Source organism: Callorhinchus milii, unplaced genomic scaffold, assembly GCF_018977255.1.
Source record: "Callorhinchus milii isolate IMCB2004 unplaced genomic scaffold, IMCB_Cmil_1.0 Scaffold12, whole genome shotgun sequence".
Lineage (NCBI taxonomy): Eukaryota > Metazoa > Chordata > Chondrichthyes > Chimaeriformes > Callorhinchidae > Callorhinchus > Callorhinchus milii.
Window position 1 is genome coordinate 10,739,393 of NW_024704753.1, and position 22,078 is coordinate 10,761,470.

The 22,078-nt window shown below is 42.3% G+C and overlaps 1 protein-coding gene across 1 annotated transcript in view; it reads right to left on the reverse strand.

Annotated features, from left to right (window-relative positions):
- Positions 1-22,078, reverse strand: part of celsr3 (cadherin, EGF LAG seven-pass G-type receptor 3) — a 208,750-nt gene that overhangs the window by 130,255 nt on the left and 56,417 nt on the right. Inside the window, 2 exon segments of the mRNA XM_007890243.2 lie at positions 2,494-2,609; positions 5,183-5,405. Of these exon segments, the coding sequence (XP_007888434.2) occupies positions 2,494-2,609; positions 5,183-5,405 (339 nt within the window).

Below are 22,078 nucleotides of genomic sequence, written 5' to 3' on the forward strand. Positions count from 1 at the left end.
TGCTGTCAGCGCCTGAGGTGCGGAGGCGCTGACGTGAGCCAATCAGGAGGGCCTCAGTTTTGCGCACGTTGAGCTGAAGAAAGTTGTCTCTCGTCCAGGACTCGATGTCGGACAGGCAGCTGTCAGGACATCGGTGGTCGTGGAGTTGAGGGTAGAGGAGTAAAGGTAGAGTTGGGTGTCATCCGCATACATGTGGAAGTTAACCCCATGTCTGCGGATGATGTCACCGAGGGGGAGATAAAAGAGGGTGAAGAGGAGGGGACCGAGGACAGAGCCCTGAGGGACACCACACGAGACAGTGCGGGGGGTGGTTCAGCGTAGATTCACTAGATTGGTTCTTGGGATGAGGGGGTTGACCTATGAGGAAACTAGGCCTATATTCTCTAGAATATAGAAGAATTAGGGGTGATTTTATAGAAACGTATAAGATTCTTATGGGGCTTGACAGAGTAGACAGTGTGAGACTGTTTTCCCTAATAGGTGAATCTATAACTAGGTGTCACAGTCTTAAGATTAAGGGTCAGCTGTTTCGAACAGAGTTGAGGAAAGACTTCTTCACTCAGAGGGTAGTGAATTTATGGAATTCTCCACCCCAGAAGGCTGTAGATGCTCAGTCCTTGAACATATTCAATACTGAGATTAATAGATCTCTAAAGGATAGAGGGATTAAGGGATATGGGGATAAGACGGGCAGATGGAGTTAGGTTAGAAGATCAGTCATGATCTTATTGAATGGCGCGACAGGCTCGAGTGGGCGAAGGGCCTACTCTTGCTCCTAATTCCTACATTCCTACGTTCCTATTAGGTAGAAAGTGCCATACTCCTGCATTCCTAACTTCAAAACTTCACAGTATGTGGAGTCCTGTAGCTCAGTGGTTAGAGCACTCGCCTTGCAAGCGAAACAACTGGGTTCAATTCCAGGCAGGGCGAAACCTTGGGCAAGCTTCCTTACTCCACACAGAGCCTAATAATAATCCCTCCAAAAACCAAAAACAATAATTAAATTGGTCATTTTTAATCTATGACTGTTTGTGGGACATTGCTGTGCGCAATTGGCTGCCACATTCGCCCACAAATATACAGTCAATTCACTTTACAGTGTGTTCTGTGAAGCGCTTTGGGACGTCCTCCCGACGTGAAAAGCGCTATATCAAATGCAAGGATTATTAGGATTATTATTAGTATAATAAAAAGAAAGTTGTAGGCTCAAATACATCCAGCTTACTGCAGGCAGGACAGTAGTCATGGATAACAGCAATTATTCTCAGCACCACTAAGTGTTAGAAAATGATGAATTAAACTTATAATCATTTGAGCTACTAACCATGCATATGTGAGTTAAAATGGTTGAGAATTATTTTAACGCTCGCACTAACAAGCTGTTTTGTCTTAATAAAATGCAGTCAGTCGACGGAATGTAAGAGTGAGATAACGGGTAGTTTCAAGAATAGAAGAGACAGTCACGTGTTGATAATTGCGTTCCTTTTCTGAATAAACAATTTATCCTGCTGTAAATATGTGACCTTGCTGTAAATACTTGCCAATCTCGCTAAATCTTTTCTCCAGTCAGAAACAGACACTGGCCTTGGGAGAAAGGGAGCTGCTAGGCACTAAGGTTTAATGTGCAGGCTGCTTTGGGTCAGAGACCCGGTTATCTATGTACAACGATGAGCAAGGGTCGAGTACGTTAGGTACGTGCCAAGATGCTTGATTGGAGAAGAAGGGGGGATGATCCCTAGGTGGAAAAAGTATAACTATCCTGACTTTAGGCAAGTAAGAGGACAGATCCAGCCAGACAAAGAGGGCAGCCGAACCATTGGAGAGAAGGTGTGTTGAAACCATCGTAACTGACTGACTGCTCTAAAACTGGTAGTACAAGTTCTGTTACTTGTAGTGGCAGCATTATTTTACTAGTTTTGTATGTGTTGCTTTGATTAATAAATCTCTATTACACATTAAATTGGATTGTCGGGTCATTATTTGAACCTTGGGATCGGAAATCCCAACATAAGTCAGGGAGGGGAAAATTGAGATACTCCTGCCGCACTAGATACTTGTCGACATCAAATGAAGACTGAATCAGGCTCAGTTGGGATGTACTCCAAAGGTGAATAGTCTGTTGACAGTCATTATCAAGACTCACATGTAGCTGACTAGTTGGATGACATACAAGAGGATATCTACTACTATAGAACCCCTGAGAGAATGTAAAATGAGGCAAATACTTTAGGTAAGAAGGGGAGAGAATTGGTGAAAAATTAATGTTTTCAATGTGAATTCCTCAAAAATTCAGAGATTTGGACCGGCACATTTAGAGGTTTAGTATTTACAGGTACCCTTTAAACTGCTTGTTAACTTCTCTCTGGTTTAGCCAGAGTAAAGCTGCTTATATATTTACACATCAGGTCTAATAGAAGTGACAGTGATCTGGAGTAAATTGGATTTCTATTCCAGAATCATGTATTATTACATAATATATGTTGTGTAACAGACCTGTTGAGTACTTCAGCTGGACCTGTCCATTAATGATCTCCAAAACAATAAAATCATGTTTTTCATTAAATCGCCCATTGTAGAACAGGAGGCCATCATTTTCTCTTGTAGCGAATCTGAAAATAGACAATAAATTCAGTCCGAAACTGCAGTTGTATTTTTGGGATCCACTTTTCAGCATATTTTTAGTTGGAAAAATGTGAATCTGACTGTCACTAAAATTCTGCCACAAGCTTTCCCTGAACTTTATCCTTGCTGATAGCAAGTCACAACACCAAGCTCATATCCTTGCTGACAGGTGAAGAGAAGCCACTTGCAAGTAGTTTATTTCTGATCTATAAACTGAAACAAATCTGCAAATTCTCAAAGAGGGCGTAAACAATGATGAATGACTGATACATAGACAAACTCAGGTCTACAAATTCATTATAGTGTAAGCCAGGTCAGGAGATTTGTTTTGTGAATCCTACACTCCACATAGGTACATGAACTGCTCCCAGACACATGATCCACATTGGCACAGATTCTTCAATAGGATCCTGCAGGTTTGTTTGTGTATTTAGTGCTTCAAGTTTAAAATGTTATAGTCAGCCTGACTGCAGAAGATTCCAGGGGAATTTCTCCCTGTGGTAATCTCATGAAGTTCCACTTCTGTGATAAGGAATAATGAGTGCTCACAGCCACATTTCCTTACACAGAGTGTCATTGCAGAGGAAATCTCACAAGAGACAAAACACCAGAGTGAGAAGGGAGGGAGAGGGGGGCAAGAATTAGAGATAGAGAGAAAATATGTAGATAATAATAATGCTTGCATTTGATAAAGCATCTTATACTGTTATCAAAAGATCTCAAATCACTTCACACAAGATGTTACTGTAAACTGCAGTGTATTTGTAGACAAACAGCAGCCAATTTGAACATAACAGCAAACAGCCAAGAAGTGAATGACTAATTTTATTTAGGGGATTGCTGGCTGGGACCCCAGGAGAAATTCCCTTCTCTTTCAAATAATTATGGGATCTTTAACATCCACCTGAACAGGCTGACTGGGTCTCGGTTACGTTCATCCTATAAATTAAAACGCAGACAATCAGCACTCCCCGAGTACAGCACAGGAATGTCTCCCTGGAATGTGAGCTCATGCCCTAATATTGGGCTAGAAGCCACCACATTCTGACCTACTGAAAAGTATTTCAAAGTGAGCCAAACTTACACTTTTTAATATGAATCAGTAAGTCTGTTGAGAAATTTCCCTTTAAAGAATTCAGGTTCTTCCCCCTTTTGAGGTTTTATCATCTTAGAAGGGGATAAACTCTCTTATGACCCTTATTGTCACGCTCCATCGTACGGCTTTGGTATCTTGAACATTAACTATTTTTCTTGGGTGAGGCTTGACAATATTCTTCTTGGAGCAGAGAAGATTAAGAGGAGACTTAATAGAGGTTTTCAAAATTATGAGGGGATTTGAAAGGGGAACAAGGAGAAACTATTTCCACTGGCGGGTAGCTCGGTAACCCCAGGATACCGATTTAAAATAGTTGTTAAAAGAAACAGAGGTATGAGGAGAATTTTTTTCACACAGCGAGCTGTTCCTATCTGGAATGCATTGCCTGAAAGGGTGTTGGAAGCCGATTCGATAACAACTTTTAAGAGAGCAGATAATTATTTGGGTAGGACAAGTTTGCAGGGCTATGGGGAGAGAGCAGGGGTATGGGATTGATTTGGATAGCTCTTTCGAAAGAGCCGGCATATACACAATGAGCTGAATGGCCTCCTTCTGTGCTGTATAATTCTATGATTCTAATACAGGTCATAAGAGGCAATGCAGCTGAGACAGATTCTGTGCTCAACTAATTACGTTTCATTTCTTTAACCTCTCTAACCTAGTGACACAAATGGCTACCATGTTTGCCTAACACAATCACTTCACATGACAGTAATACTAATAATAATCCTTCCATTTGATATAGCGCCTTATCACGTCGTCAAGCATCTCAAAGCGCTTCACAGAGTATATTGTGGAGTCCTGTAGCATAGTGGTTAGAGCACTCGCCTCTCAAGCAAGAGGATCTGGGTTCGATTTCTGGCAGGGTGAAACGTTGAGCAAATTTCCTGTTTACCTAGCAGTAAGTAGGAACCCGGTTGTTAGTCGATTGTTGGATTGCTTTTCTGGAGGTAATAATCCCTTCAAAAAAATAATACATAAAAATAATTTGGTCACTCAATCCACAACTGTTTGTAGAACATTGCTGCGTGCAATTGGTTGCCACGTTTTGCCTACAAAATATACAGTCAATTCATTTTACAGCATATTCTGTGAAGCGCTTTCAGTTGTCTCAAAGACGTGACAAGGCGCTATATTAAATGCAAGGATTATTATTATACTTAGCCTATTCAGCTTTATGCTGTGTTTGTTTGTCTGCATGACCCAAGTAATCTTATATCACTCCCCTATTGATCCCAATACCCTTTAATATCTTCAACCATCTATAGGAATCCATGGATTCTGGTTCCACTACAGCTTGTGATGGAGAATTCCACATTCCAAAGACCCTCTGTTCGAACAAGAATTAATCACCAGTCTGCCATATGATGGAACATTCTCTCCATACTAATGAGGAATGCTAGCCAGCTAACTTACTAGCCAGCTAACTTATTATAAAAGCATAAAAGGGTGTATAATACTCACGACAAGGATACAGTCATGTGAAACCTTTGCCTCAGACCACGAAACATCACAAATGACTTTGGTGGGAAGGATCGCGCAGTCACTTCACAGTACGGCATTTCGTAGCCTCCTGAGGGGCAATTGCACTTGAATCCGCCATCTGGAAGATTTGTACAGGTTCCACCATTTCTGCACACACCCGGAGTGCAGCGTCCAGAACGAATGTCCACTTCACAGTGATCACCTGACCAAGTTTAGATAATAAAGGTTAATGGAAACACATCATACCTAGAGATAGACACAGAGTGAGGGCTATTCCATCATATAGCCTGTTCAGAACTATAGTGTAAAAAAGAAAATTTGCATTTTACAAGGCAAATAGGTTAGAATTGAAGCAAAGATGAATTTCTTCCTGCAAAGTAATACAATTTTGGTCCGAAGCAGCTTATTGCAGGAACTGAGACTTGTTGGAAAAAGTCTATACTGTGACATGAAAATATATGTTTTTCTTCTAACAAATATAGCTCCTAATTAGCCTAAATATAGACCAAACATACTGGCCCCCACCCCTCACAAATCCAACCCCCAGCTCTGGTGCAAATCCTTATCTGGCCAGTGCCTTGGAATATTCTCCTGACATGAAAAGTCCTGTATAAATACAATTTGTTGCTGTTCATACTAATCTTAAAACGTGAATGGACACAACCCTAGGAGATGCTGCTGGCTGATATCACCAGATTGCACGCTTCACAATTTCATTCAGCGAAGAGAGGCTAAAGGACATTAAACAGAATTAGAGTCTCACCATCAAGATTTCTTTATGAAACAAAATTAAAATGAGTAATCGTTTTGTCTTTCTTCATCTACTTAGCATTTTCATATTTTGTTTATGCAGTGAATACTAACAATTTTATGGATACTGGCATGATGTGGAGTACCTCATGCTCTAACCTAGGACCCCACTTTTCCTCATCTGCACACTCCCTCTGTGTGACAGACACAAGATTAGCTGTGGATGACAGCTGTGGAAAATTTACTTTTCCACTTCTATTCTTGACCCCAGGTCCATTGATGTTCTGATTTCCTGTCAGAAATTAAGGCCTGAATTAGCTAAAACTTTCTCTCACCAAATACGGTCAAGAAGAAGCCATCCTTCTCAACCTCCCTGCCTTCTCCCTCAAACTCTCCAAACTGGAGCGTCAAATTAAATCCTGAGCTTTACTTCACATCCAGTTGCTCACTTTACCTCTGCCACATTATCCACCTCTACCTCCTTATCACCGATCGCCCCAGTCATCATTGGGTATTCGCGTTCATCGATTTCTAGGTCCTGAAAATCCATCCATCCCAGCTCCTTATCTCTCCAATATCCTACCTTCTTCCTCCACTCAGCTAACTTGGGGTTTTTGCACGTCCCCTACCCTTTCCATATCACCATCAATAATAACAAAATTACATTTGTATAGCACCTTTCATGTTGGCAGGAAGTCCCAAGGTGCTGGACAATCAGTGCTTCGGACCCGAGCTGAGGGTCAGGATCGGGGAAGGTGAAGGGCAGGGGGGGGGAAGAAGGGTGACCGAAGGCACGGTCGAAGAGGCGGGTCTTGAGATGGGTCTTGAAGCAGGCAAGAGAGGGGGCGAGATGGATGGATTGCGGGATGGAGTTCCAGTGGGTGGGAGCAGAGAGGCTGAAGGCCCGCCCGCCTATGGTGGGGCGGGCAAGGCAGGGGACGCGAAGCAGACCAGAGCCCACTGAGCGGATGAAGCGGGCAGGTTGATAGGAGGTCGCAGAAGTAGGAGGGAGCAAGGCCATGGAGGGCTTTGAAAGTAAGGACCAGGATCTTGAACTGTATCCTCTGGGTGATGGGAAGCCAGTGGAGTCAAGCGAGGATGGGGCTGATTGGGTCACAGAGCCTGGTGTGGGATAGGACATGTGCTACAGAGTTCTGGATGATCTGCAACTTATTATGGAGGGAGGAATTGGGGAGGCCGACAAGCTGGGAGTTTGCGTAATTGAGCCTGGATGTGATGAATGCGTGCATGAGGATCTCGGCGGCTTGTGGTGTCAGACAGTGGCGGAGCCAGCTGATGTTGCGGAGATGGGGGAAGGCAGAGCGGGTCAGGGTACAGATGTGGAGTAGAAAGGACAGTTGAGGATCAAACAAGACGCCGAGGTTCCGGACTGGCTCGGTGAGATGGAGTGTGCATCCTTGGATGGTGATGCTGTCTGCCTGAGGTGTGGAGGCACTGACTGGAGCCAATCAGGAGAGCCTCAGACTTGTTGACGTTCAGCTGTAGAAAGTTAGTTCTCATCCAGGACTTGATGTCTGACAGACATTCTGTCAGGACAGCAGTGGTCCTGAAGTCAAGGGTGGAGGCAGAGAGGTAGAGTTGGGTGTCATACATACACGTGGAAGTTGACCCCATGTCTGCGGAGGATGTTACTAAGAGGGTGCATATAGATATTGAAGAGGATGGGACAAAGGACAGCGCCCTGAGGAAAGCCAAACGAGACGGTGCCAGGGCTAGAAGAGAAGCTGTTTGTGGAGAGGAAGTGGAAAAGGTGTGAGTAGTAGGGTCAGACCCATTCAAAGACAGAACCATGTAGGTTGAGGTGTGAGGAGAAGCAAGCCTTCAATTCCTATGCCTGTAAGTTCTGGAACTCCACCCCTCTATCACTCTGTATCACTTGCTCTCTTTCTGTTTAAGTGAAAGCTTACTAGTAGCCTTCTAGTCTACCGCATCCCCCCACCCCCAAACCTCCTGGCTCTTTCATCACGGATAACTCCTCTATTGTCTCATCCCTGTACATCTGCACAAGGAGCCTGCTCATAATGGGTGATTTCAACGGGTGATCTAAATTCCACCCGCCCCATCTCCTCTGACTTTGCTGCCCTCCTCTCCACTCTAAACCTCACCCTCCATGTAAACTCTCCAACCCACAACCATGTTCATCACAGACAAGGCCAGCTCAGACCACTTCCTCAACATCCACATCACCCTCCCTTCCTCCAAGCCCTTCACTATCTTTTTCTGCCCATGGAAAAAGCTCCCCCCCCCACCCCATTACCCTCACAAGTGCCCTCTCAACCTCTGACCTTAATAATAATAATTTATTTCTCTCCCTCTGCCCTTCCACCCATAGTGACCCAGACACAGCGGTCAAGCTGCTAAACGATCACCTCTCCTCAACTTAAAATTCCCTCATCCCCCTGAAAACCAGGTCTATTTCCATGCCTACCTGCTCCCCCGGTACAACAATCACCTCCGCTCCCTCAAATCCCAAACCTGGTCACTCGACCGAAGATGGCACAAAACCAACCTCATGGTTCACTGCCAACTTTGGCTCAAGCATCAGTTTGAGCCAATCAGGAGAACCTCAGATTTATTGATGTCCGCTGCCTCTCTCAAGCCAAAACCACCTTCTATTCACAAATCATTGTCGAGGCCAAAAACAACACCCAAATCCTTTTCTCCACGACGCACCACCTCCTCCACGCCCCGTCTCAAGCACCCTCGATCTTCACCTCAAATGCCAAGTGTGAATAGTTTTTCATCACCAAGATCGACAACATCCGCCTGGCTGCCTCCTCCTCCTCTTCCCCCAGGTCGCCTAGCACCCCACCCATGCCTCCTTCACCACCCTCTCCTCCTACGACGGCACACACTCTACACTCATTTGCCCCCATCTTTCGTGCCTCCCTTTCCCCCACCATCACCAAGATGAAGCCCATCACTTGCTGCCTCAACCCCCTGCCCACCCAGCTTCTAGTTACCCAACTCTCCCTTCTCTGTCCACAACTGGCTGATACAATCAACCAGTCCCTCTCCTCAGGCTCTGTCCCACTCCACTCAAAACTACTGTCATCATCCCTCTCCTCAAAAAACCTACCCTCGATCCCTCCAACTTCACAAATTTCAGACCCATTTCAAACCAGCCCTTCCTGCCCAAAGGTTTGGAATGCGTGGTTGCAAATTACTTTGTTCACACCTCTCCCTTCACTCCCTACTCGAACCCCTCCAGTCCGGTCTGCACAGAGACAGCGCTCGTCAAAGTAACAAATGATGTCCTCTCTCTCTGTGACAAGGACTCCTTCTGCCTCCTCGTTCTCCTCGACCTCTCCACCGCATTCCACAGTTGAACACCCCATCACCCTCCACAGCCTCTTTACCCTCATCCACCTTAGTGGGACCGCACTCGCATGGTTCAAGTCCTACTGACTAATCGCCAACAATATATCTCGGCCAACAGTTTCTCTTTCCACCCCCTCGCAGTCACCTGCGGGGTAACCCAAGGCTCTATCCTTGGTCCTCCTCCTCTTCAATATTTATTTCAGCCTCTCAGCACCTAGGCTCTGGAACTCCATCCCCCAATGCCTTCGCCTTGCCTCCTCCCTTTCCTCCTTCAAGGCCGGTCTCAAGTCCTTTCTCTTCAACTGTGCCTTCAGCTCCCCTCTCAACTCTCTACTCCCTCCTCGCTCCCTCCTTTCCCTCCCCTCCTCGCACCCTCCCTTCCCTCCCCTCACCCTGACCATTTCCCCCCTGCTTGGGTCCCGACCCAACTGTCCAGCGCCTTGGGACGTCCTCCCGACGTGAAAGGCGCTCTATAAATGCAATCTTGTTGTTGTTGTTATGTGCTCCCTCTCGGCGATGTCATCCACAGACATGGTGTTAACTTCCACATGCATTTGAATGACACCCAAATCTACTTCTCCTCCTCCAACTATGACTCCCAGTCCGCTGACGTCCTGTCAGCTTGTCTGACGGACATCAAGTCCTGGGTGAGCATAAATTAAACGTAGATGAACGTCGGCAACATGGAAGCCATACTCTTTGGCTCCTGTCAATGTCTTCTTTCCTGTGGGTCTGAAGTCCTCAAACTCCCCAGACTCTTCTTCAGACTCACTGAACCCGTGCACAATTTAGCTGTCAGGTTCAATCCACAGTTTTCCTTTCTCCCCCACATCCGTTCCCTGACCAGGACTGCTTTTTTCCACCTCCGCCATATTGCCCGCCTCTATCTCTACCTCGCACTCACAGCAGCCGAAACCTCTTCCATGTCTTTGTCACTTCCTAGCTGGATTTTCAAATGCCCTCCTCGCTGATCTCCCCAGCTCCACCATACACAAAATTCAATGAATTCAGAACTCAGCCGCCCAGATACTAAACTGCACAAAACTCCAGACTTCCATCTCACCAGTCCTTGCCAGGCTGCACTGGCCCCCAATTACTGAACAGATCGACTTCAAGATTCTCTCACTTGTTTTCAAAGTGCTTCCCTCTCCCCCTGGCTCGGAGTCAGACTCCGCCACTGTCAAGCACTATGGGACATGACCCCGTGTAAAGGGCTCTATATAAATGCAAGTTATTGTTGGTCCGAGACTCTACCCCACATGAATGGCGCTATATAAATGCAAGTTGTCTTTAAGGCCCACCTAAATCTTTACCTCTTTGTTCACTCTCATGGCCACGTCACTCTCTCCCCCACCCTCACTCAGTGTCCAACTCCATGAAGTGCTCCAAAATATTACCCTATGTGTTATTACTGGGATGGATACTCACGGTCATAAAACCAGATTAAACAGAATCAACTACGGTCACATATAAGTCACGCATATATATAATGCAGCCCTCGTGCAACCTATGGCCCACAAGTTGGTCCTCCCTGAACTGCAGTATAAATAGGATCAGCTCCCATCCACTAAGCTTAACAACCATTCCAAGCCAATGTTACCAAAGATGTATTGATGCATTCAGTCTTTAAATGCTTATAAACTGACTGAAGTGGACCAAGCAAAAGGATGTTCAACAAATTTCTTCAAAACAATTTGATAAAAGAATTTTAATGGGTAGGATCTGACTTTAAAATTTTGATTTACTTTTGAAAACAAAATATTTAAGTCACATCAATTAACATCATAATAATAATCCTTGCACTTAATGCAGCACCTTATTTTGTCATCAGAATGTCTCAAAGGGCTTCAAAGGCTTCAAAGGCTTTTACAGAAGTGTAGCAATTGTGTATATCCTGGCAATCCGTGAACAGCAACATCCCACAAACAGCCAATGAAGTGAGTGAACAATTTACTCTGGAGGAGTGGGAGTTTGGCCAACAACAACTTGCATTTATATAGTGCCCTTCACGTGGGGTAGTGTCCCGGAGCGCCAGGACATTGGGAGAAATTTTCTTCTCATTTGGAGTAGCGACATGGGATTTTTAACGTCCACCCACACCGGCAGATAGTTTAAAGTCTCACCAAAGGACGACACTTCTGATAATGCAGTGCTTCCCCAAACTGCATTGGACTGTCATCTTAGATTGAGTTCAAAGTCCCAACATGGGGCTTGAACCACAAGCTGCTGACTTAGAGGTGTGAATAATCCTTGCATTTTGATATAGCGCTTTTCACGTCGGGAGGACGTCCCAAAGCGCTTCACAGAACACATTGTAAAGTGAATTGACTGTATATTTGTGGGCGAACGCGGCAGCCAATTGCGCACAGCAATGTCCCACAAACAGTCGTGGATTGAAAATGACCAATTTATTATTGTTTTTTTTTTGCTGCAGACTGAGGCAGACTGACACACATTAAACCCACAAATAATATTTTCTTTAATATTCTCAGCACCATACCTCCTGTTTTAATATTTATGGTATTCCTTCCACTAATTCTTTTTAATATACATTAATGACCTGGACTTGGGTTACAGAGAGCAAAATCTTAAAGTTCGCAGATGACACAAAACTTGGAAGCATAGTAAACAGCGAGGAAGATAGTAGCAGACTGCAGGAGGACAGGGCAGGCGGGTGAAACCGGCAGACACATGGCAGATGGGATTTAATGCAGAGAAGGTTGCAGTGATGCATTTTGGGAGGAGGAATGAGGAAAGACAATATAAGATAAATGGTACAATTTTAAAGGGGGTACAGATACAGAGAGACCCTGGAATCCCATACACAAATCTTTGAAGGTGGCAGGACCAGTTGACAAAGTGGTTAAAAAAAGCTTATGGGATCCTTGGCTTTAAAAATAGAGATATGGAATATAAGAGCAAGAAAGTTATGTTGAACCTTTACAAATCACTGGTTTGGCCTTAGCTGAAGTACTGTGTCCAACACTGGGCACCACACTTTAAACCCACAAATAATTTTCTTTAATATTCTCAGTACCATACCTCCTGTTTTAATATTTCAGCTTTCAGCCTCTCTGCCCCCCACACTCTGGAACTCCATCCCACGGTCCCTTCGCCTCGCTTCCTCCCTCGCATCCTTTAAAGCCGGTCTCAAGATCCTTCTCTTTGACCGGGCCTTTGGTCTACCTCCCACCTCTCTGCCTTCCCTCACCCCTACACCACCCCACCCCCATGCTGTTCAGCGCTTTGGGATGTCCTTCCGACATGAAAGGCACACTATAAATGTAATTTTGTTATTGTTGTTGTTGTTTAAGAAGGATGTCAGGGCCTTGGAGAACATTTACAAGAATTATACCAGAGATAAGAAACTACAATTATGAGGAGAGATCAGAGACTGAGATTATTCTCCTTAGAGCACAGAAAGCTGAGGGGAAATGTAATTGAGTGTTGAACATTATGATAGAGTAGATAGGGAAAAATAGGTTTCCCCTGGCAGGTGGATCGGTAACCATAGGACACAGATTTAAGATAATTGGTAAAAGAACCAGAGGGGATATGAGGAGAATTTGTTTACCTAGAATTGTTACAGTATGGAATGACTGCCTGAAAGGTTGGTGGAAGCAGATTCAATAAGAGCTTTCAAAAGGAAATTAGATAGGTACTTATAAAGGAAGAATTTGCAGGGTTATGGGATAAGAGCGGAGGAATGGGAATACTTGGTAGCTCTTTCAAAGAGCTGGCACAGGCATGATGGGCCAAATGGCCTCCTTCTGTGCTATAAAATTCTATGATTCTAGTTATGTTTCTCTTTAACATTCACAGTTCTAAATCCAAGCACTTTACATTCATAAGAATAATAGGCCTTCTATATTAGCAATCCAGAAATGTGGTGTGAAAGAGCAGGCAATGCAGCATTTCAGAACCCCAATATAAGGTGCTTTATTACAATACAGGGTCAGCACAGTTAAGGTGTTGACACCTATTTATTTACTGAAAAAAATTGTGGCAATTTCATTGGCACTTCAAATCACTATCTGCACAGGAAAACAAAATGGTTGCTGCTGACAGGTGGCCTGGACATTAGCTATTTTCACCCCGAAGTTGGCAGCTGGTGGATTTGAAGTGCCATTTAAGCCAGTTATATTTCTGGCCACAGTGAATATGGAAGCACTATTAAAGGGTGTTTGTGGCCCTTTATAGCGCTAGTTGGGATTTTATGGACCCCAATACTGCACTGAACTGCAGTTGTCTCCAGAGATAAATTAGAACATAAGAATTTTCTCGGCGAAAGTTGCTTGACATGTCGTGTTGCAAACTATATACTGTATCCCGAGTGGAGACCTGTAGCTCAGTGGTTAGAGCACTCGCCTTGCAAGTGAGACATCTGGGTTCAATTCCAGGCAGAGCAAAACCTTGGGCAAGTTTCCTTACTCCTAATAATAATCCTCCAAAAACAAAAAGAATAATAAATTGGTCACTTTCAATCCACGACTGTTTGTGGGACACTGCTGTGCGCAATTGGCTGCCGCATTTCGCCCACAAAAATACAGTCTATTCTGTAAAGCGCTTTGAGACGTCGAGAAGATGTAAAAAGCGCTATATCAAATGCAAGGATTATTATTATTGTATTATTTTCTGGCAGAAATCTATCTGATTTGTTCTTGAAACAAACAACATTTTACGCTTCCACTATCTCCCTAGGGAGCCTGTTCCATAAGTTTACTACTCGTTCACTGAAGTAGTGTTTCTGCAGATTTGTTCTGAATTTACCCCCCTTCAATCGCAGGCCATGTCCTCTGGTTCTACTGTTCAGCACAAGGCAAAACAGCTTATCATGGTCTACATTATCTATTACCTCAGAATCTTAAAGACCGTAATCATATCACCCCCTCAAGCTTCTCTTCTCCCATGTGAACATGCCCAGTTTATCTAATCACTCCTTATAGTCCCATCCCTCCAGCCCCTCAATCATGTTGGTTGCCCTCCTCTGTATCCTCTCAATCACTGCAATATCCTTTTTATGTTGCGGTGACCAGAACTGCACACAGTATTCCAAGTACAGTCGCACCAGTAATTTATAAATTGGCAGGATTACCCCACTATTTCAGCTCAATATTCCCCTTTTAATATAGCCCAGCATCTGATTTGCCTTTCACACTGCTGCCGAGCACTGTTGCGATTGCTTCAATTTATTATCAATCAGGATCCCCAAGTCCTTTTCATTTTCTGTACAGATCATTTTCTTACCATTTAAATAATAGTTCTTTCCTGGATTTTTTGTCTCCATGTGACGCACTTTGCATTTCTCTACATTAAATTTCAATCTGCCCAATTCCCAAGAACATTCAAGTCTTTCTGTAACCTATTCTGTTCATCTTTGCAGTTTACCACCTTCATTAGCTTTGTGTCAATTGCAAAGTTAGCCATTGTGCTTGTGATTCCTTACCCTCATCAAGCTCCTTTGCCACACAGTCAAAGAAAACCAGTAAATTAGTTTGATAGGACCTCCACTTCATAAATGATTATTAGCCATCTTTAATCATTTTGTCCAGATGCTCCATGATCTTATTTTTAAAACGTCTCCAGAACTTTACCCACAATGGACGTCAAACTCACTGGTCTGTAGTTTCCTGGGTCACTTTTGCTACCCTTTTTAAAAATAGGAGTAACGTCTACCTTTTTCCAGTACTCAGGACCTCTCCAGTATCCATTGATTTCTGAAAGGTTTGTGCCAGAGTTCCTGCAATTTCCTCCCTTAGTTCCTTAAGGATCCTTGGATACAATTTATCCACCTTAAGTTTGTACAGTTGTTCGGCAACCATGCTGGTAGTGATATGTATAGCGTCACAACTTACCTCCAAGGCACAACACCACTGAGTTCTCTTTCCAAATGCAATAAATTTCCTATCTCCTCTTTACTAAACTTTACTAAAAACTTAGGCAACAAACCTATTTAGTACTTCTCCAGCTTGTGTAGCATCATTTGTCTTATCCTCACCCGATCCCACTTTCAATGGCCCAAATCCATCCCTCGTTTTGCTTTTTCTCTTGATGTAACTGAAAAACTTTTTATTGTTATTGTTCACATCTCTTGCCATCCTGATACCTTTTTTACAATCCTGTAATGCCTTCTGGTAATGCGTCCACTTGTGCCATTTTCCTTCATAGCCTTAAATGCCTTTTTTTTTTCCTCTTTACAAGTTGTTTTGTGGCCTTCTCCAACCAGGCAAGAGTGCCCTTAAGCTTGGTACCTTTGCTTTGAATGGGTACACATTGGTCCATTGCATTCCGAATCACCTCCTTGAATGCGCTCTATAGTTCCTCTGCTGCCTTAGCCATGTTTAAACCTGCCAGGCCCGCTCTGTCAAGACTTCTCAATCGCATAAAATAGTTTTTTTTTAATTTGGCAATTTTGTTTTTGTAACCTCACCAATCTGTGCAACACTAAATGTGATAACATTATGAATATAAAAGCAGTAAATATGAAGGTTGCTCTTTTTCCCATTCATTCAACTGGGCCTAAATTATTGATTAAACCAACCTATTCCTTACAGAAGCAAATTCTAGGATGACAAGAACCTGAGAGCAAATCCAAACAAGACAATGTAACACCTACCAGAGTGCGAAGATTTCTCCTCTTAAAAGACCGTATATGGTTTAGAAACAATTTAATTCCCATGGACAAAAGTAGAATAATTGCAAAGAGCATTACTGCACTCCATTATAGACAAAAATTTTAACAATCTGAATTTGAGTTTCTTCCAGTATCCTGATAAAATTGCTATTCCCAGTTCATGACTGTTTGTGGAATTTTTCTGGGTGTAAATTGGTTGCCTTCGAAGACTCATGTACTACATTTAACAGCAATATCATTAATTCATTTCTAATTATCCTGGCATTTGATAGAGCACCTTATCAAGTGTTCGACACGTCCCAAAGCGCTTTACAGGATACACTATAAAGTGAATTGACAGTATTTTGTGGGCGAAACATGGTAGCCGATTGCACACAGCAGTGTCCCTCAAACAGGCGTGGATTGAGTGACCAAATTATCATTTTTTTTGAAAGGATTATTCCCCCCGAAAAGCGATCCGCCAATCGACCAACAACTGGGTTCCTACCTAGGTACCGAGCGCTCCCGGATACTACCCCATGTGAAGGGGCTATATAAATGCAAGTTGTGGTTACTGCTAGGTAAACAAGCTTGAGGAGTAACAAAACTTACTCTAACCAGTAATCTATAGGACTCCACTTTGAGGCTCTCCTGCGTTACTTGGAATGGGACCCAGCCAAATGAAGACTGTAAAGTGGATTGACTGTGTGTATTGTGGTCTGTCGCTGATGATATCGTAGTTTCTTATCATCTATAAATTACAAGAAAAGACAACAATGCAATTGTACATAAGTCTACACTGATTTTTCCTTGCATGAAAAATCAAACTGTCACACTAATGCTATCCTCCGGCCTATCAACTTTGTCGCCCTTTCAGTGTAATCATTCAGTGATAACTTAACTTCGATATTGTTGCTCGAGAGAAAGTGACAGAACCTAAATGTCTGTAAATTGATGGAATTTCTTATAAGGATTAAATATGGCTGGTATGGACAAGGCATCACTTGAATCAAAAGCTTTTGTTGGCATTCTAATGTATTTCTAAACTCAGGAGCTTGTTTATATACTGCGTTGTACCTCATTATAGGCTACTTTTACATTAATTGATCTTAAGTTAGCCTATACAATTTTGCATACATGTATATTTATATCCTTTTGTGAATTACATGCAGTCCTCTTCTGTAATTATAAAAATGCCAGGTATATTATTCAATGGCATATCCAAATGTCATTTAAAGTGACATATCAACTATGAAAGCCAGGAAAGTGAAAAGTCAGAAATGTTGGGAGGACATCTCAAAGTGGACATCTCAAAGGACACCTTGAATCATAGTAGGAGTTACTATGTATTTTTGTGGGTGAACTGAAATGATTAAATTGTGAACAATTGGAAAAATGAGTCAAAGAGAGAAGTACACATCTGTAAATTAATACAGAAGAGCAGAAGAGCTCCAAAAAAGGCATGCTTTCCACTCTTGGATGGGGAAAGGACCCCACAGCCCCCGAGATTGGCCTTGATGTAGGAATGACACTCTAGATGTGTGAGGAATTAGCAGAGCATTTCAGACATGCAGGAGGTAATGGAGAGAAGGCCATCACAATTATACCTTGCTGCATAATTAACATTTTATAAATCACACCGGACATAGGATTTGATAAATTGTCTCTAATTAAAAATGTAGAACTCTTGACTCAAATGCTAAATTCTTGTTAGTAGGAGTTGTCATGGAAACAAGCATTCTCAAGTTGGGTGTGTACAAGCATTTAAAGTGTTTCCCTGTGCAGTGAGTCTTCTAATCCTGAAAAATAATTCTTGTTGTGGTCACAAAACTGTGATGCTTTTGAAATTGAATTATTATCTTCTTACAGGTTTTCAATCATCTGTTCCTCACTGCAATGTATCCCTCTATGAATCTGGTGGTGAATGACATCATGCTGGTCATGAATCTTCTATCATGGAACTGCGGCCATGTTGAAAACTATCGTTAGCGTGGCTTGTATTGTACTGAAACAGGATGCGTATTTAACAAAAAGGACAACAGGGAGAGATCAAGACCCAAGTCTAATTTGGGGATGATACCTATACTATGCTCAAACTTCCGTTTTGTTAATTGTGAGAGTTCACCTGAATGCCTGAGACTAACTTACACCCTCAATTTACACAAATCTGTTACCTCCTCATACTCTTGTGGAAAGAGTTGGTTAGCCTCCATTGGGAATCTTGGATGAGCAGCTCAAGCGACGGATATATTATTTCAAAAAAATGAAATAAAACATTCAGCTAGAGTACTGTGTTCAGTTCTGGGTCCCACACTTTAGGAAGGATGCTAAGGCATTGGAGATTTACCAGGATGGTACCAGGAGTGAGGGATTTCAGTTATCAGGAGGGGCTAGAGATGCTAGGATTATTCTCCTTGGAACAGAGAAGGTTAAGAGGAGACTTAATAGAAGTTTTCAAAATTAAGAAGGGATTCGATATGGTGAACAACGAGAAACTATTTCCACTGGCGGGTGGGTCAATAACCCGAGGGCACTGATTTTGAATAGTTAGAGGGGAGCCAAGGAGAAATTTTTTCACCCAATCATTTATTCGGATCTGGAATGCATTGCCTGAAAGGGTGGTGGGAGCCGATTCAATAAAAATTTTCAAGAGAAAAGTAGATAATTATTTGGGGACAACACGTTTACAGGGCTATGGGAAGAGAGTGGGGAAATGAGATTGATTTGGAAGCTCCTTTCAAAGAGCCGGCACAGACACGATGGGCCGAATGGCTTCCTTCTGTCCTGTATAATTCTATGAAAAACTAGAGACAACTCCCCTCTTGCGCTCCAACTCAGCGGACAAGCGTTGACAATAATTGCAAACATAGCCGAAGCAATCACTTTCCTCCTAATCAGATGAGAACAGTATATGGCTCAGAAGACAAAGAAAGATTCTTTTAAAATAAAGATCAATGCATGTCTTTGCTTCATTCATTTCAAAATTTAAATAACTAGAACAATCTTCCCACGTTACAAAATCAAATAAACTCCGTCATCCTAGACACAAACATCCTTTTATAATGGAACAGCCGGAATATTGTACCACTGTGGGTGAGGCTAGTAGCTACTTTCCAACCTCCTCACCTACTCCTTTTAATCTTTAGCTGAGAGCCATGTGCTTTATTCATAGTCTTCCTTCCCTCAGTTCCTCCCCAAGGAATTCAGGGGTTTCCTCTTCATTAAAATCTGAATTGACTTCTCTTTGATAAAGTTATTAATTGATTCTCTGGAGTCATCACAGCAGGGGATGAACTGGCAATGTTTTATTCAACGAGAAACACAATTTCATACACATACTTGCCGTACTGTACCAGAGGCGTTCTGCATTTCAAACGCTCTAGGTTAATGACAGTCAGGCCCATCTCCAAAGCATAATTAGAGAGTTTAAAAGCAGTTAAACAGTTCAAAACAAAGCTTGGAGGCCTTCTTCCAAAATGAAACTTCAAGCAAACTTACAACTATCAACAGTACATTCCAACTATATCAAAAATGTTGGGAGGCCACATAAAGAATATCATGACAGCTCAAATTCAACACAGGAGTTTCAGGGGGACATAATATATATACTTTATATAGATCATATTACAATAATTCAGCATCTTTCACGTGAGAAGGATATCTCAAAGCTCTTCAATAGGCTAACTAGCTCGATCTGGGGGGGCTGGAAGCTGAGAAGGGGGCAGGGGAAAGGTAAACAGGGTTAACCACAATATCAAAGGCTGTATTAATTGTTGAAATGAAATTGTCATGTAAATACACCTTGATCTGTCCACGCGGTTTCTGTGCAAAGTGACCCAGTGCATTGCTGTGCCAAACCATGTCTTATTAATACTGTACATCTGTAAGAAGTTAGAAAGCAAAGTGATAAGAAAGGAAGAAATGGAAAAACTAAAGATGAGAGGACCTAGACTTCTGGGAGTTCCACTTTCCAAGATTTTCCTAGATTCATCAAGCTTTCCTAAGGGTGGAGGGACAAAAACACAGTTCTCCTAGGAATCTTTTTCATCCAATTGTGTCATCTCCTTTCCTGAAGGCAATAACTCATGCTGGGTTCAGTTCCACAGGCACCAGCAACCATCTGGTACTTTGTTCAATTGGCCATTCTTTATACAAGATTTGATAGCAAATGTTGGCAGGTTATTTGACTATAGAACGCATCACAGCTGAGACGGAACCTGTTTTCATAACATCCACAGGGGATTGCTGGATTTTACCCCATATTTAACACAAGGCCACCCATCATCTAATTGTAGCACCCTTGCCACCACCGTTGCTGAGGTTAGCTACCTCAAAAGTACAGTTCAGTGATCAAACCCAAGAACTCTGCACGCTGCATGTCTCAGTATTAGACTAAGCAAACTATTTAGCCATTGAAATATCAGAAGAGCTTTATTCCCTATATAATCTTTGTCCAGCTTCATCACAAGGTCTCTTCAGGAGTGCATCATTCTCATGCATCTCCCATACCTGAGAGTACCTTGCTGCCTTTTGCTCACCACACTCCAAAAAGATGACATCTGAAAGGATTTGGTCCAGTTTAGCCTCAGAGTACTGTGTAAATAGTCTGCAATTGAGCTATTATCCACATCATCTGGATACAGGCAGATGGTACTGACAACATTGTGCACAGTATAAAAAGAAATCAAAGTAAGCCAAAGGAACCTCCTGAAGCAGCTATATTTAACCTTCTGAAATATTGTATCCCAGAATGATTGGATTTTCATCAACAAAAATGAAAGGAGGTTTGAAGAAAATTGTTATAATGTGGAATTTCAACTTCCTTCTTGTAATCTATAATTGAATGAGATCATGTGCCACAAAATATACTCCTCCAAGTTCTGCCGCAACCTCTAAAACGGTAACTGTATTGTGCTCAATTGTAATCTTAAATAGTTTAATGGCTAATATCAAAACATCTACCAAGGCCTATTGTCCTTTAACCAACAGTTTTAAAGCATAAATACAGAAATGAAGGGTGACAGACACACAAGTGCATAAACGTCTCTCTTCATAACAGGTGGGTTTTGTTGTCATTCAATACAACACAATTTCCTTTTATGTAGCTAAGGACTCACTGGGTTCAGAAAAATAAAATTGATATGAAATAAAGAGTTGTTTATTCCTACATAGCAAATAACATTCGAAACATTTAAGGTGTTCAAATTAACATTTAAGGCCTTCAAATTAAATTCAAATTTAAGGCCTTCAAATTAACAAAAATGAGAAGAATGAAGATATAAACAGAAGATCCTAGCCACAATTTGAAACCAGTTTCAATGACCCACATAATCTTTTCCAACAAATGGATAAAACTCCTCTAAACCTGGGGTGTCTACATTGTATCAAACATATATGTATATTCAATTTACAATTAATTAGCTAGTTAGAATCGTTTAAACAAAGGGTAATCAATTTGGACATAGAGTTACGCTTTACTGCATGAAACCTGCAATCTAAATTTTGGAATAATAATTTTACTGGTTTTTTTGCTATTTGGAGATGGGAATGTTACGTGACAGCAATCAAGACATACAACCTAACATGGATCAGAACACTGATAGGTATCAGTTTCGCTCAGTTGTTAGCATTCTCAGCCTTGGGTCAGAAAGTTGTGGGTTAATGTCCAAATAAGCATCTGAGCTCACTCCATTGCAAACTGGAGGAAGTATTATCAGAAATGGTGTTTGTCTGATGAAAAGTTAAACTGAGGTCCCTGCTTGTTCTTCAAATGGATGTTAAAAATCCATGACTTTCCCATGGCCAAAAAAGTTATTCACCTCATGTATAGTTGTTCATGGGATCTTGCTGTGCCCAAAATCTCTGCTGGTTTTGCCTAACTCAGTTTGAGAATAATTCTTGTACAGCATTTAAAGACTGATATAGCACGATAAATATGCAAGTTTTTTTCTTATTGGAAGTGATGCCTCAGCTGCTGCACCTTTCTTACTTCAGCTCTGCCTTTTCTTTCTGGTGCACCTGTAGCTAGGAACGGAAAAGAATGAAAATGAGAAGGGAAAATACTAATGCTACAATGCACAATGGAAAAGCAGAAACTGACTCAAATCTAATATTCTCCAGCTTATGTGGATCTAGGTGTCAGCTCCTGTACACATGTAGTACCCATCAAC